We start from the raw sequence: 14,892 nt of genomic DNA, 5'->3' as shown, positions 1-14,892 counted from the left end.
AAAATTATAATTTTTTGGGGGATATTTTTTATATTTCATTAATTTTTCAGGATTGTTTTTGGTAAAATCCTTTTCATAAATCAAAATAGCTTTAAATCCTGCCAAATTTTAATTGAAAAGCAAAAAATAATTTTTAAATTCAAACAAAATCTGATTTAAAACAAGGATTTTCCAAATCTGATGATAAATTTAGACTTGGAGCAGGGATTTTTTAGTTAATTCTCTTTTATGAATTAGAATAATTTTTTTTTATTCCCGCTTCGTGTTAAAAAATACCTGTTCCAATGTCGAAATTATAATTTTTTGTGGGATATTTTTTATATTTTATTTATTTTCAGGATTGCTTTCGATAAATTTCTTTTCATAAATCAAAATACTTTTTTCTTTTAATGTACCGTTCCGTGTCAAAAATTGCCTGTTTCAAGACAAAATTATAATTCTTTAGTGGATATTTTTTATATTTTTACCCCATTTCAATTCAAAATTATAATTCTCTATAAAAAGTCACAATTTTATTGATTTTCAAAAATAATTAATTTTTTAAACTCTAATTTAAAACAAGGATTTTTCCGAATCGACGGTAAATATTGATTGGATGCAGGGATTTTTTTTTGTTCTAAATTCTCTTAGTATAAATAAAATTTGTTTTCCATTTTCCTTTCGAGGTCAAAAATTACCTGTTCCAAGACCAAATTATAATTCTTAACGGGATAATTATGATATTTTATACTTTTGAGCAGGGACTTTTTTGGTCAATTCTCTTTTTATGAATCAACATTTTTTTTTTTAATTTCACGTTCCTTGTCCAAAATTACCTGCTCCAAGACAAAATTATAATTCTTACGGGACATGTTTTTTTTATATTTAATTGATTTATTCCTTACCCAAATTCAGAATGATAATTCTGTTAGGAAATTCCCTAAACCAAGTAACAATTAAATCCGTTTCAAAAATTTAAAAAAGGATAGTTTTAAATTATGACGAATTCTTCTAAATCAGAATAAACTTTTTTTTCTAAAATTCCGTGTCTCAAAGTAAGAAATATATTTCTTAACGAAAATTCATGTTCAAAAATTCAACCCAAAATGAAAATTATAATTCTTGAAGTAAAAATTCTAATAATGTGTATCCTTTATTTCTTCCCCATCAAAATTCAAAATGATAATTTTGTCTGAAAATTCCCTTTACCAAGTCACAATTAAATTAATTTTCAAAAATAATTATAAAATTTTCTACTGTAATTGAAAAATATAGTAACTCAATTTTTTAAAATTTGGAAGAGACATTTCAAAATTTGGTAAAGTTTCATTGAAAACAATTGTTTTTTCGTTTAAAAAAACTCTAATTTGAAACCAAGATTTTTCCAAAAAAAATAAATCAAATTTTTTTTAATTATCCGTTCCGTGCCAAAAATTACCTCTCTCAAGACAAAATTATAATTCTTTAGGGGATATTTTTGTATAGTTCATTTATTTAATCCCCATCAAAATTCAGAATTATAATTTTGTCGGAAAATTGTCAGAAAAATTAAATTCGTTTCTAAAATTCAAAACATAAAAATTTTTTAATTATGACGAATTCTGCTAAATCAGAATAAATTTTTTCAGAAAAAATGCCCTGTCGTCAAGTGAAAAGTATATTTCTTAAAAAAAATTCCTGAACCCAAAATGAAAATTATATTAGAAAATTCCTTTTTCCAAGTCAGGATAATATTCTAATTGTTTACGTGAATTTTTCAATATTTCTGTTGCTTATTTCCTAACCCTAATCACAATTACAAACAAAATAAAGCAAATTCTAAAAATTGGATTTTTTTTTACTAAACTCGGAATTATTTTTAAAAAATTATTGCTTACTGAACGGATCTTTCAAAGTACATATTTTCAATAGTTTTCTATTTTTTATAGCCAAAAAGAAAGACAACCGTATTTTCAAATTAAAAAACAAAATTTATTTATTTATTTTTTAAATAAAAACTGATCTTTTTTGTTTGAAAAATTATATTATTTGTTGATAATTCGTGCTTTTTGGCTGAATTCAACGGCTTTTGCATCAAAATATTTTTTGGTTCAAACATCAACTATTACATTTTACGTTGTTAAAAATAGATTAATTGAAAATTTAGCTTGTCTGTTTTTGGTTCAAAATTCGGCTCTTTTGGATTAAAAATGAACCATTTTAATTAAAATTCATGTATTTAATTGAAAATTCGTCTATTTTGGTTTTAAATTAATATTTTGTGGTGAAAATCTAACTAATTTTTTTGAGAATTCGTTTTTCTTTTCGTGAACATTCATCGTTTTTAGTTGAAAATTTAATATTTTTGGTTGAAAGTTTAAGCATTTTGTTTAAATCTCCTTTTTTTGGTTCAAAATTAATTTTTAAATTGAAAACTAAAACATTTCATTTTTGGTTACAAATGTAATTTATTTTTTAGTTGATTTGTCTTTTCTGTTCAAATTCAACTGTTTAAAAAAAAAATCTAATATAATCTTTTTATTGTATCTTTTTTTACTTAGAATATCGACTATTCAATTTTTCGTTAAAGACCATATTTTTTGGTTCAAAAGTTAATACTACGTTATTAAAAATTAATTTTTTTTCTCAAAATTACTTTTTATTTGTTCAAAACTAATTTTTTAGACGGAAAATTTAACTTCAATCTTTGGTTGAATTTTTGTTAAAGTTGATAATTCGTTTCTTTTGTTGCAAATTATATTCTTAGAAATTAAATTTTTTATCTGAAAATTTCACTTTTGGTTGAAAATTAATTCTATTATTTGAAAATTGAACAATTGTGTTGAAAATTCGTTTTCTTTTGGTAGAAAATTAACCTTTTCTAGCTAGAAATTTAAATATTGACTTGGAAATTTATTTATTTAAAAACTTGTCTTTCTAGTAGAAACTTAATCTTGTTTGAAAACTCATCATTTTCGTTGAAAATTCGTTTCATTTTTGATTCAAAATTTAATTTTATTAGCTGAAAATTCAATAATATTTTATACAAAAAAAAAAATTAGAGAATATAATCAAAACACGTACTTCGAATTTGTTTTCAGTAGACAATAACATTATGTTTCTAAAATTCAAAACTGCGCAAGAAAAACTGACCAGTAATAAAAATAATAAATTCTTTCCCAACAAACCGAATGACTTTACTTTTTTTTACTTTATTTTACCAATTAACCATAAACTTTTATTAATAATTCCAATAATTATTAATATAAATTATAAATGAATTCCGTGAAAAAGAAAGAAAAGAAAGAAAAGCATGTAAAAAATAGAAAAACTCCATCAAAATCGAGACTCAAAAACTTGATTTGATCCAACATTATTTCTGCCAAAGGCCGGAAGTTAAACCTAATAGTCATTCAATTCGCACTTCCGTCAAAATAAATTCCACACCAGTGCCAAAGAAAATTTTCCATTCCCTTTAAATCCACACACTCTCGGATTCATTCGAAACGACTTTTTCTGCCAGACCTCTTCCGATTCATTCGGAATGAATTTCCGGCGGCACTGCCTCGGAATCATGCTTGCTGATTCGGGCCGAAATTGTCATTTTCATTTCGAATGACTCCGTAACTTTCCCCCGAATGGACAATCATCGACGATTTCGACTGTTTCGGACTGAAATTCTCATTCTCATTCCGCATAACTCCGTAATTGCCACTCGGATGTACCAACATTGCCGTTTTCGTCGCGTGAATTCGACTGTGTCGGAGGAGCGAACTCTTGTCGGTGAAGGATTTCTCGCACTCGACGCATTTGTAGGTTCTTCCGGTGTGCGTGACCAAATGCCTGCTCAGACCGGAAGCGTGACAGAAGGCTTTGGGACAGAGCTGACAGTGATGCAATTGAATGTCATTCGGGTCCAATTTTTGATGCCTTCTCATGTGAACTTTCAGCGCCTCTCGTTGCGTGAAACTCTTTTCGCAATTTGTACACTGGAATGGCTTCTGCCCCGAGTGGGTCATCAAGTGGCGAAGCAAAATTTCCTTCTGGGCAAAAGCTCGATGGCAAATGTTGCAGCCAAATGGCTTCTCTCCTGCAATTAAAAAAAAAAGTTCGCAAAATTAGTGATAAATAAAAATTCAACTCCTTGGTTGAAGGTTGAAAATACATTCTTAACCCTTAAAGTGTATTGTGGGTGTCTGACACCCCAAGCAATCTTCAAACTCTTATAAACACTACTTAATTCGAAAAAATTGAGTATGTGTCGCCATCTAGCTTTAGTTGGAGACACTGAATGCAAGTAAAGTCGTTTAGCATATTGCGCCAAGCGTCAGTCTACTAGCAGCAGCTGCTGAAAGTGAAGCTAAAAAAATCATAGGGTATCGAGCACCCAGTGTGTACTTAGTGACTGAAAAAGTCATTTTGAAACAAATTTTTTTGCAGATTGCTTATAATTTACGACAGCGTGCCATGCGAGAGCAGACTGTGAATGTGTTGAATAAAATATAATTGTTAACCCTTAAATGACACTGGGGGTCCATTGGACCTCAGAATATTTTCGAACGAATATAAAATTCGTAAATTCCATGAATTTTCCATTGTTTTTCAAAGTGTTAAAAATTAAAGTTGAAGTTATTAAACCTATTGATTCTTTAGAAGAGATATTAAATAATACCCAAAAAAACTTTTTAACCAAAATATCAAAAACTCAACTTTTTACAACAGTTTAAAAACGTTGGGGTCCAAAAGACCCCACGTGTCAGCTACGTTATTTTTTGGAGGTGTGTCATTTAAGGGTTAAAATACAGTTATAGATGTCTCTTTTTTCAATTTCTTGTACTTTTGTAGTATTACAATGTCAAATTTGTAATAATAAATCGATTTAAAAGCAAAAAATCGGATTCATTATTTTATTATAAAATTAACTTTTCAACTGTGCAAATAAATATCTTTTTTGAAAGCACTTATGTTGCAACATTTTTTTACGAAAGGACACTATTGCAAAAGTATAGTCATAAATTTTCAGTTTAAAATAATTAAAATTGCGTGAGCTATAAATTTTTAAGTAAAAAACCCATTTTTTCACTTTTATTTCAATAATTTTTTTTAACAAACTTGAAATAAATAAAAATGCTATAAAATTAACTCTAACGTATAAAAGATACCTTAAACTATATCGGATAATTTTATTGTGACAAAATATTCAATAGGGGTTAAACAATACATGATTGAATACGCTGGGGTCTAAAACACCCACGATGCACTTTACCGTGATTTTTACCGTGTATGCACTTTGAGGGTTAAAACAGGGCTGCTACAAGAATCTGGTTACAAAAATCCATGTATTTTTCAGATTATCCAGGTAAAATTTGGAAAAAATTCTAGGTCCACTTTTTTTTTAAATTCAGACAATTAAATGGAATTGTAATAAACAGGGTGGCCGTTTTAATAGAAGGGTTAAAATATCTCAAGTGTGACACTTTTAAATCGATAGTTCTATTTTCAATCAATTCATACAGTTTTTGAGTCGTTTTTATATCAAAATAACTTCCCTAAAATATTTTTGAAATTTTTTTTTCAAGTTATTAAAAATCAAAGTTCTTGATCATTTTTTTCCAAAAATGGATTATTCGCGAACGATTCATCGAGATTCAATAATTGAGTTATGAAATTTTTTTTTTACAAATTATACTTTACGCTAAAAAATTGTTCAGTTGTAAAAAAAAACTTTTTTATTCTTTAAATAATCGTTTGTTTTAAACAATTTAAAATTAATTAAACTTCTCTGCTTGTGAAAGAATTCTTCAACGTTCCAATAGATCACGAATTTAATTTAAACTAAAATGATAAATGTTCATGAAAAAATAAATTTTTAATCAAGTGGTTCAATTTTCTACCGGGTATAGTTAATTTTTTAATCAAAAAGATGAATTTTCCACTTAAAACGATGAATATTTAAACAGGCATTTTTCACGGTTAATGAAATTTAAAAAATGGAACTCTGAAGCTAAAAAAATTTCCACTTGAGGTAATAAAAAGTGAGCTGCAAACGAAAGCACTCAAAGTGGAACTGTTAAATTTTGAACTTTTAAAATTGAAATTTAAAAGTATTTAATTAAAAAATTTAGTATTCAAATGCTCAATAATATACATGTATAAAATTGAAGGTACTAACATTTTTCAATATGACAAAAATATAAATCCACGTTATTTATTTTCGATGCTCTAAATTAAAAAATCATTCAATGAACTTTAAAATTTTCAAAATGATATAATTTTAAGCAATTTTAAGCTAGAAACATCAAATACTGAAAAATTGAACAATTTTGAATTGAACACTTCTAAAATTATAAATTCAATTATTTTCTTTTGAAATAGTTAAAACATCCTTAGAAAGCTTCGAAATTTTCAGAAATCTAGAAGTTCTTTTAAATTTGTTTTTAATTTAAAATTATTTTGGAAATTTTTTCAGAACTTTTAAATATCTTTACAAATAAATAGAATTTTTTCTAAAATTTTCAGAAAATCCTGCAAATTTTAGAAAATTTCTTTACAATTTGGATGTATAAATAAAAATGGTTCATTTATTATTTGTAGGCGAAATTTGAGTAATTTTAAGAGATATTTAGAAGTTTTAAAAAGATACAAACTTAATGTCAAACTTGAAATGATACCCTAATATAAAACAAAATATAGATTTTCGCAGATTTTAAACCAAAAAAAATTAGATTCTTCTCAAGAATTGTGAAAGGCTTCAAAAGAATAAAAACATTTTCTTCAGATACCTAGAAATAGTAAAAATTATTTTTCATTTTCAAAAATTATTTTAAGAGAATATATATGTTAAAAAAAATTTCTACTCCAAAAAAAAAAAAGAAATATTTTCTACTAAACAGTTAAATTTGCAACCAGACATAAGTCTTCAATAAAGATAAATTCAACAATGTAGTTTAACTTTGACCCAACTAGTTTAATTTTCAATCCAAAAAGACAAATTTTTTCAACCAAAAAGGATTTAATTTATGCTAAAGCATGTACACTTTAAAATAAAAAGACAAACTTAAAAAATAGGTGACATTTTTCCTAAAATAGGCCACCCTGAAAATTGAGTATTTACATTTCCACTGAGAACTAATTTTCAATTCAAAAAAATTTAAATTATTTTTTACAAAACCATTTAATTATTTAAAGCATAGTTAAATCCGTTACCAAATTGCTAATTTTTGGATATTTTGATATTTTTAACAAAATATTAAGCAGATGAATTTCTACTGAGACACATTAATTTTCAATTAAAACAACGATAAAAACGAATTTTCTACAAAAAAGTTGAATTTTATACAGATTTTTTTAATTTTTAACAAATTGTTTAATCCTCAACCAAAATAGATAAATCTTCAAATAAGAAATTGCATTTTTAACCAAAAAGAGATGAAATTTCTAAAAAAAAAAAATTTCAGTCAAGAATGAAAAATAATGTTAAGCAAATTGTTGAATTTTCAACAAAAAAATTAATGTTTATAAAAAAATGTTATATTTGATATTTCCAAACCTAAACTTTAATCAAAAATAAAAAACAGTTAGATTTGACCAAACAGCATATATTTTAAACATGACTAGATTTTGACAAAAAAAAGTTGATTTTTTTAACCAAAAAAAAAAAACGAACTTTTTGGTTACAAAGTCTACTATTTAGTTAAATATTTAACGATTTAAATGAAATTTAAAGTCTTTTATTAAAAAGTCGTTTTGGACGAAAAATTATATTGTTGGGCAGAAAATTCATTTTTTTTATTAAAAATTAATATTTTTTGGTTAAACATTCAGCTTTTTTTATTTAAAATTAATTCCTTTTATTTTCAAAGTCTATTATGGTATTTTTGTTTGATAAATAATCTCTTTTACTTAAAAAACATACTTTTTGTGAAAATTTAACGATTTTTTTAAAAAAGTCATCGTTAGTGGTCGAAAATTTATACTTATGTAGAAAATTAGTTTTTTTTTGTTGAAAATTTATCTTTCGGTAGACAAATTTTTCTTTTAGTTGTTGAAAATTCACCTTTTATATTTAAAAGTTAATATTTTTTATTGAAAAGTCTACTATTATATTTCTGAAGTTTAGTTCAAAATTATACAAATTGTTTGAAAGTTTATTTATTTTGTTTAAAATTAACCTCTTGGTTCAAAAAATCCACTTCGATTGAAAGTTAGTTCTTTCTATCAAAAACAAAAAAAAAGTAATATATTTCTTTTTCAGAATTAATCTAAATTCAACTATTATGTTAGAAAGTCATATTTTTTTGTCGATCATTAATACTTTTTCGATTGAAAATTCTCTTTTACTTTAAAAATCGTCTTTTTGAGTGGAAAGTTCAACTATTTGCTAAAAAAATATCACCTTTTGGCTAAAAATTCATCTATTGGTTAAAAACTCTACTATTGGGTTGAAAATTTGACTGTTTTGTTTAAAAGTAATCTTCTTTGGTTAAAAATTGATCCTTTTTGATTGAAAGATAATTACTTTCATTTTTAAAAAAATTATATTTTTATTTTATAATTAATCTAAATTAAACTATTTTCTTAAGAAAAATCTTTTTTATCCAAATTTCAACTGATTTATCAAACACTTGTATTTTTGGATAGAAAATTAATCCTTCTGGTGTAAAACTCCTCATTTTTTAGTAGTCATATTTTTTAGTTGAAAATTCCTCTTCCTTGTTTCAAAATTAAACTAGCTTTTTAAAATATTCATCTTTTCAAATAAAAAATTTAAGATTATGTTTGAAAATGCAACTCTTCCTGGTTAAGTTGAATCTTTTTTATTTGCAAATTCGATCATTTGGCTTAAGATTCGTCAATTATGAAAGTGTAATAAAAGCTGTGTTTGTCGTGCAAGTTGTTATTTTGAAAAAAAATTGTACTTTTTCAACTGAATAAAGGTGACAAATTTAACGAAAAAAATGTAATTTTCTATTAAATAAAATAAATTCTGCGATTTTCGGTTATATTTTCATTCTCGTTACCGTTCTCAAAGTAATATAACCGACTCAGAACTCTAAGAGGGCCTATAATAAATACGTTAGGGTTAAGGGCATGTGATACCTAACCGAACTGATGAATCTCCAACTGGAATATTTGGATTTTAAATAAAAAGATGAATTTTCAACCAAAAAATTTAATTTTCTAAAAAAAAATACAATTTTCAACAAAAAACGAATTGGTTTTTTAATTAAAAAATAAAAGCATTCAATTAATTAGTTTAATTTTGAACTGAAAAAATTAATTCTTAATCTAATTTTTGAATTCTCAAAATATCAAACAGATGAATTTTCAACTGAAATATTTCTTATTTTCAGCTAGAATATTTAATTTTCGATTAAAAAAGAAAAATATGAAATTAAATAGTTTAATTTTGAACTAAAAAAATTAATTCTCAACCTAAGTGATGAATCTCCAACTGGAATATTTGAGTTCTAAATGAAAAAGATTAATTTTAAACTGAATTTATGAATATTTAATTGAAATATTTGAATTCTCAACCAAAAATTTAAATTTTCTATAAAAAAATACAATTTTTCAACAAAATATATGATTTTATAACAAAAAGAATTGATGTTTTCATTAAAAAAGAAAAAAATTCAATTAAATAGTTTAATTTTGAACTGAAAAAATTAATTCTTAATCTAACTTTTGAATTCTCAACATGATGAATCTTCAACTGAAATGTTTGAATTTTAAATGAAAATGATGAATTTTCAACTGAAATTATGAATATTTCACTGAAATATTTGAATTTTCAACCAAGAATTTAAATTTTCCATAAAAAAAATACAATTTTTAACAAATCAGTTCAATTTTGAACTAAAAAAATTAATTCTCAATCTAACTGATGAATCTCCAACTGGAATGTTTGGATTTTAAATAAAAAAGATGAATTTTAAACTGAATTTATGAATATTTAACTGAAATATTTGAATTCTCAAACAAGAATTTAAATTTTCTATAAAAAAAAATACAATTTTTCAACAAAATAAATGATTTAATAACAAAAAAAGCCGGGGGAACCTAAAACTGGTAAAAGCGACAATTTTCTAAGTTTCACATGCCCTTAAGGGTATCCAGATTTTCATAAAGGCAGAGATCAAAATCAACGTAACCTCAAAATAATGCATATGCATACAATTTTTATTTAGCACAATAAATTTTTTTGTTATTATCCCTCAAAAAAGAGTCTGGGGAGTCCGTTATGATATTTTATAGCATCTCCGAATTGAGTTTTTAACAATTTTCGTTTTTGCGGAAAAAAAGCCCGGGAAACTGTAAGTATCACACGCCCTTAAGGGCATGTGATACTTCGTCATGTGGTCAATCGGGTACAGTTCCGACGGATTTTTCACCACAAAAATGAAAAATTTTAAAAACTGAATTCGAAGATGCTATAAAATATCATAAAGGACGTCCCCGGACTCTTTTTTCAGGGATAATAACAAAAAAATGTTATTGTGCTAATTAACAAATTTTATGCTGGTAATGTAGATAGATAAATTTTTAAATTTTCGGCGTAGAGGGTGCACGAAACAGCATGAAACTTTGAAACTAATGTTCAATTTTTCGCTACTGGGAAATTATTTATGAAATAAACTTTTTTGATTGCCTGCAAACAAGGTTAGTTCCGGGAGATTAGGTACTATGTTTATTTGCAAGTCCAAAGTTTTCGGCCAAAAATATTGTGTAGTTTGGAAGTAACGCACAGGAGAATTGTAACACACATAACCTCCAAATATACACACGTTGTTAGCAACATCGAAAAATTGTTTGAAAAAAAAACACACAAATAAAGTGTCCGGGGACGTCCGTTAGCATGGTCGCTATCATTTCCCAAACTTTTAAGACAAAAGATTGATTATTCTAGGAAAAAAGCCGTCGGAACCTAAAACTGGTAAAATCGATACTAATTCTACGCGCTTTGCAAATTAATCAGATTTTGCTAAATTAAATCTTTTTCGAATTAAGCCAAAAAAAAGTGTGTAGGGACGTCCGTTAGCATGGTCGCTATCATTTGCTAAAATTTTAAGACAAAATATTGATTATTCTAGGAAAAAAACCGTCGGAACCTAAAACTGGTAAAATAGATAATTTTCCAAGTATCACATGCCCTTAAGTAATTGAAGTGCGGCCACCTACCAGTATGTGTTCGCTCGTGTCGTACCAGAGCAGATCGGGTGGGGAACCACTTTTCGCAGGCCTGACAGGTGAATCCACGCTGTGTCGAATGAACCGATTGATGACTCTTGAGCATAATGCGGCGCGTAAACGCCTTCGGACACTTGTCACACTGGAATACCTTCAACTCCTCGGTGGCTTCGCCCACAATTGTTTGGCTCATCGTTTGCCCGCCCGAGTTGCTGCTCAGCTCCATCATGTAAACATTTTTGTGCTCGGCATTTGCCATTGCTCTCTGCACCTCATCGGCCTCATCATCCGACTCCTGCTCTTGCTTGATACGATTCGCTCGCATTGTGCATCGAGCTTTCGCCGTTCTTTCCTCGGCTGGCACTAGGGTTATATTTTCCGGACCCTCCGACAAATTTTCCTCATAATCCTGATTCTCGGAAGCCATTCCTGAAACAGTTTCGTCTTTGCATACACTCTAAAAAAGGGTTTTGGAATTTTGGTACGCTAAACGTATGTAAAAAAACTGGACTCACGCGCAGTGGCGTGAAATTCCCAACTGAAGCGAAATTTAATATGTGACGTTAAATAAAACAAGGGAAAGTGGAAAATTTCTCCAAAATATCAACCTAACCACAAATACTTAAATCATTAAGATAATATTAAGAATATATTTATAATTACGCAAGCTTATATGGCATGAAATTTATAATTTAACCCTCTACCGCCCAAAGTGACATATATGTAATGTTTGCAAGACTTGAGTTTTTTTAAATATGACTTTGAGACGAACAGCAATTTTTAACGCAAGGATTTACATGAAAGTCAGGACGGTAATGAGCTAGAATTTTAGTTCTGCATACACTCCGCCATAGGAATAATATGCCTAAATATCTCAAAATTCAGAAAAAAAGAAAGTTTTAAGGGCGGTAGGGGTTTAAAATCAGTCACTCGCATTTATGCTTTCGCCTAAAGTGAGCTATAAAGTTTGCAAACTAAAATGTACGTTCGCTCATAACACGCAAACAAACGAACGGAAAAAAAGCTCTATCGCGAAAATTATACAAATGTGGAATATTATACGGACGAATTTAATAACACTATAAAGTGGAGAAATTTTCGCTAGAAAATAGAAATTTATGCGCAGTCGGTAATTTTACCAGTTTGGGGAATTTTACCAGGTGTAACGTGAGTCTTTTTTTACACACTCTGAACGTAGTGATTTTCAACACGTCGTATGAATTATAATAAACCTGTAATTTTAATGCATTTAAAGTGACATTTTCTATGTGTAAATTTACACTTTTAAGTGCAATTTTAAAACGTATTTTTTACAGTGTAGTACACTTCTTCAGAGGGAGAGAGAGAGAGAAAAAGAAATTGATTCATTTTGCAATGTCCAGGGTGGTCGTTTCAATCAGAGAACAAAAATTCCCAGTCATTTCATGGTTCGCAAACATTTTTTACGGTCATTTAAATTTATAAATTCAAACTTTACAGCTAACAGGGTGGCGATTTTAAATTCCCGGTTTTTCTTGGTCAATTTTTATTTTTTCGATCAATCAAAATAAATCAATCATTTAACATAACAGAGAAAAAAAAATTGCAGAATAAATATGAATTCTCGAATAAAATTAATGAATCTCTACACTGGAATAGTTAAATTTTAAATGAAAAAAATAAATTTTCAACCAAGAAATTTAATTTTCTATACAAAAAATAAAATTTTTCTACAAAATACATAAATTTATAACAAACGACTTGAATTTACAATTAAAAAAGAAAAACATTCAATTAAATAGTTTCATTTTGAACTAAAAAAAATTAATCATCAACCTAACTGATGAATTCTCAACATGATGAATCTTCAACTAAAATATTTAATTTTAAATCAAAAAGATGATTTTTAAACTGAAATTATGAACATTTCACTGAAATATTGGAATTTTCAACCAAAAATTAACCTTTTCTATAGAAAAATATAATTTTTGAACAAAAATAGTTTAATTTTGAACTAAAAAATTTTAATCATCAATCTAACTGATGAATCTCCAACTGGAATAGTTGGATTTTAAATCAAAAAGATGAATTTTCAATCAAGAAATTTAATTTTCAATAAAAAATACAATTTTTCGACAAAATATATGATTTTATAACAAAACGACTTGATTTTTTAATTTAAAAAGAAAAACATTCAATTAAATAGTTAAATTTTGAACTAAAAAAATTAATTCTCAACCTTACTAATGAATCTCCGACTGGAATAGTTGAATTTTAAATCAAAAACATGAATTTTCAATCAAGAAATTTAATTTTCTAAAAAAAAAATATATATAATTTTTCAACAAAAAACATGATTTTATAACAAAACGATTTTATTTTTTAATTAAAAAAGAAAAACATTCAATTAAATAGTTTAATTTTGAACTGAAAAATTTATTCTTAATCTAACTAATGAGTTCTCAACATATCAAAAAGATGAATTTTCAACTGAAATATTTTTTATTTTCAGCTAGAAAATTTAATTTTCAATTAAAAAGAAAAACATGCAATTAAATAGTTTAATTTTAAACTAAAAACATTAATTCTCAACCTAACTGATGAATCTCCAACTGGAATATTTGGATTTTAAATAAAAAAGATGAATTTTCAACTGAAATTATGAATATTTAACAGAAATATTTGAATTTTCAACCAAGAATTTAAGTTTTCTATAAAAAAATAAAATTTTTCAATTCAATAATTTAATTTTGAACTAAAAAAATTAATTCTCAACCTAACTGATAATAATCCAATTGGAATAATTGAATTTTAAATAAAAAAGATGAATTTTCATATTAAATTATGAATATGCAACTGAAATATTTTTTATTTTCAACTAGCAAATTTAATTTTCGATAAAAAAATACAATTTTTGAACAAAATACATGAATTTATAACTAAAGACTTGAATTCTCAATTAAAAAAGAAAATAATTCAATTAAATAGTTTAATTTTTAACTGAAAAAATTTATTCTTAATCTAAATTATGAATTCTCAACATATGAAAAAGATGAATTTTCAACTGAAATATTTTTTATTCACAGCTAGAAAATTTAATTTTCAATTAAAAAAGAAAAACATTCAATTCAATAGTTTAATTTTGAACTAAAAATATTATTTCTCAACTTAACTGATGAATCTCCAACTGGAATATTTGGATTTTAAATAAAAAAGATGAATTTTCAACTGAAATATTTGAATTTTCAACCAAGAAATTAAATTTTCTAAAAAAAAAAAATACAATTTTTAACAAATCAGTTCAATTTTCAACTAGAAAAATTAATTCTCAATCTAGCTGATGAATCTCCAACTGGAATATTTGAGTTATAAATGAAAAAGATGAATTTTCAACCAAGAAATTTAATTTTCTATAAAAAAATACAATTTTCCAACAAAATACATGAATTTATAACAAAACGACTTGATTTTTTAATTAAAAAAGAAAAACATTCAATTCAATAGTTTAATTTTTAACTGAAAAAATTTATTCTTAATCTAACTTATGAGTTCTCAACAAATCAAAAAGATGAATTTTCAGCTGAAATATTTTTATTTTCAGCTAGAAAATTTAATTTTCGATAAAAAAATACAATTGTGGGTCCGGATGCAATAAGGGCACACAAAATTTTTTCGTGCGAAAACGAAGTCCCCTGGAGGCTTTAGAAAAAAATTTTCGAATTTTAATTTTCAAAAGATATATATGGATGTAAAATTTGATTGCGC

At 26.0% G+C, this 14,892-nt stretch overlaps 1 protein-coding gene across 1 annotated transcript in view; it reads right to left on the bottom strand.

Moving 5' to 3' along the window:
- Positions 1–3,302: 3,302 nt before the first annotated feature.
- The window catches only part of LOC117169202 (zinc finger protein 3-like), a 23,950-nt gene continuing 12,360 nt past the window's right edge, over positions 3,303–14,892 (bottom strand). Inside the window, exons 3-4 of the mRNA XM_033355444.1 lie at positions 11,140–11,577; positions 3,303–4,048 (exon numbers count right to left, since the gene is read on the bottom strand). Of these exons, the coding sequence (XP_033211335.1) occupies positions 3,531–4,048; positions 11,140–11,577 (956 nt within the window). The 3' untranslated portion in view covers positions 3,303–3,530. The remainder of the gene's footprint in view (positions 4,049–11,139; positions 11,578–14,892) is intronic.

The sequence above is a fragment of the Belonocnema kinseyi genome, chromosome 3 (genome assembly GCF_010883055.1).
Source record: "Belonocnema kinseyi isolate 2016_QV_RU_SX_M_011 chromosome 3, B_treatae_v1, whole genome shotgun sequence".
In the NCBI taxonomy this organism is placed as follows: domain Eukaryota; kingdom Metazoa; phylum Arthropoda; class Insecta; order Hymenoptera; family Cynipidae; genus Belonocnema; species Belonocnema kinseyi.
This window is presented reverse-complemented; position numbering and strand designations above follow the sequence as displayed.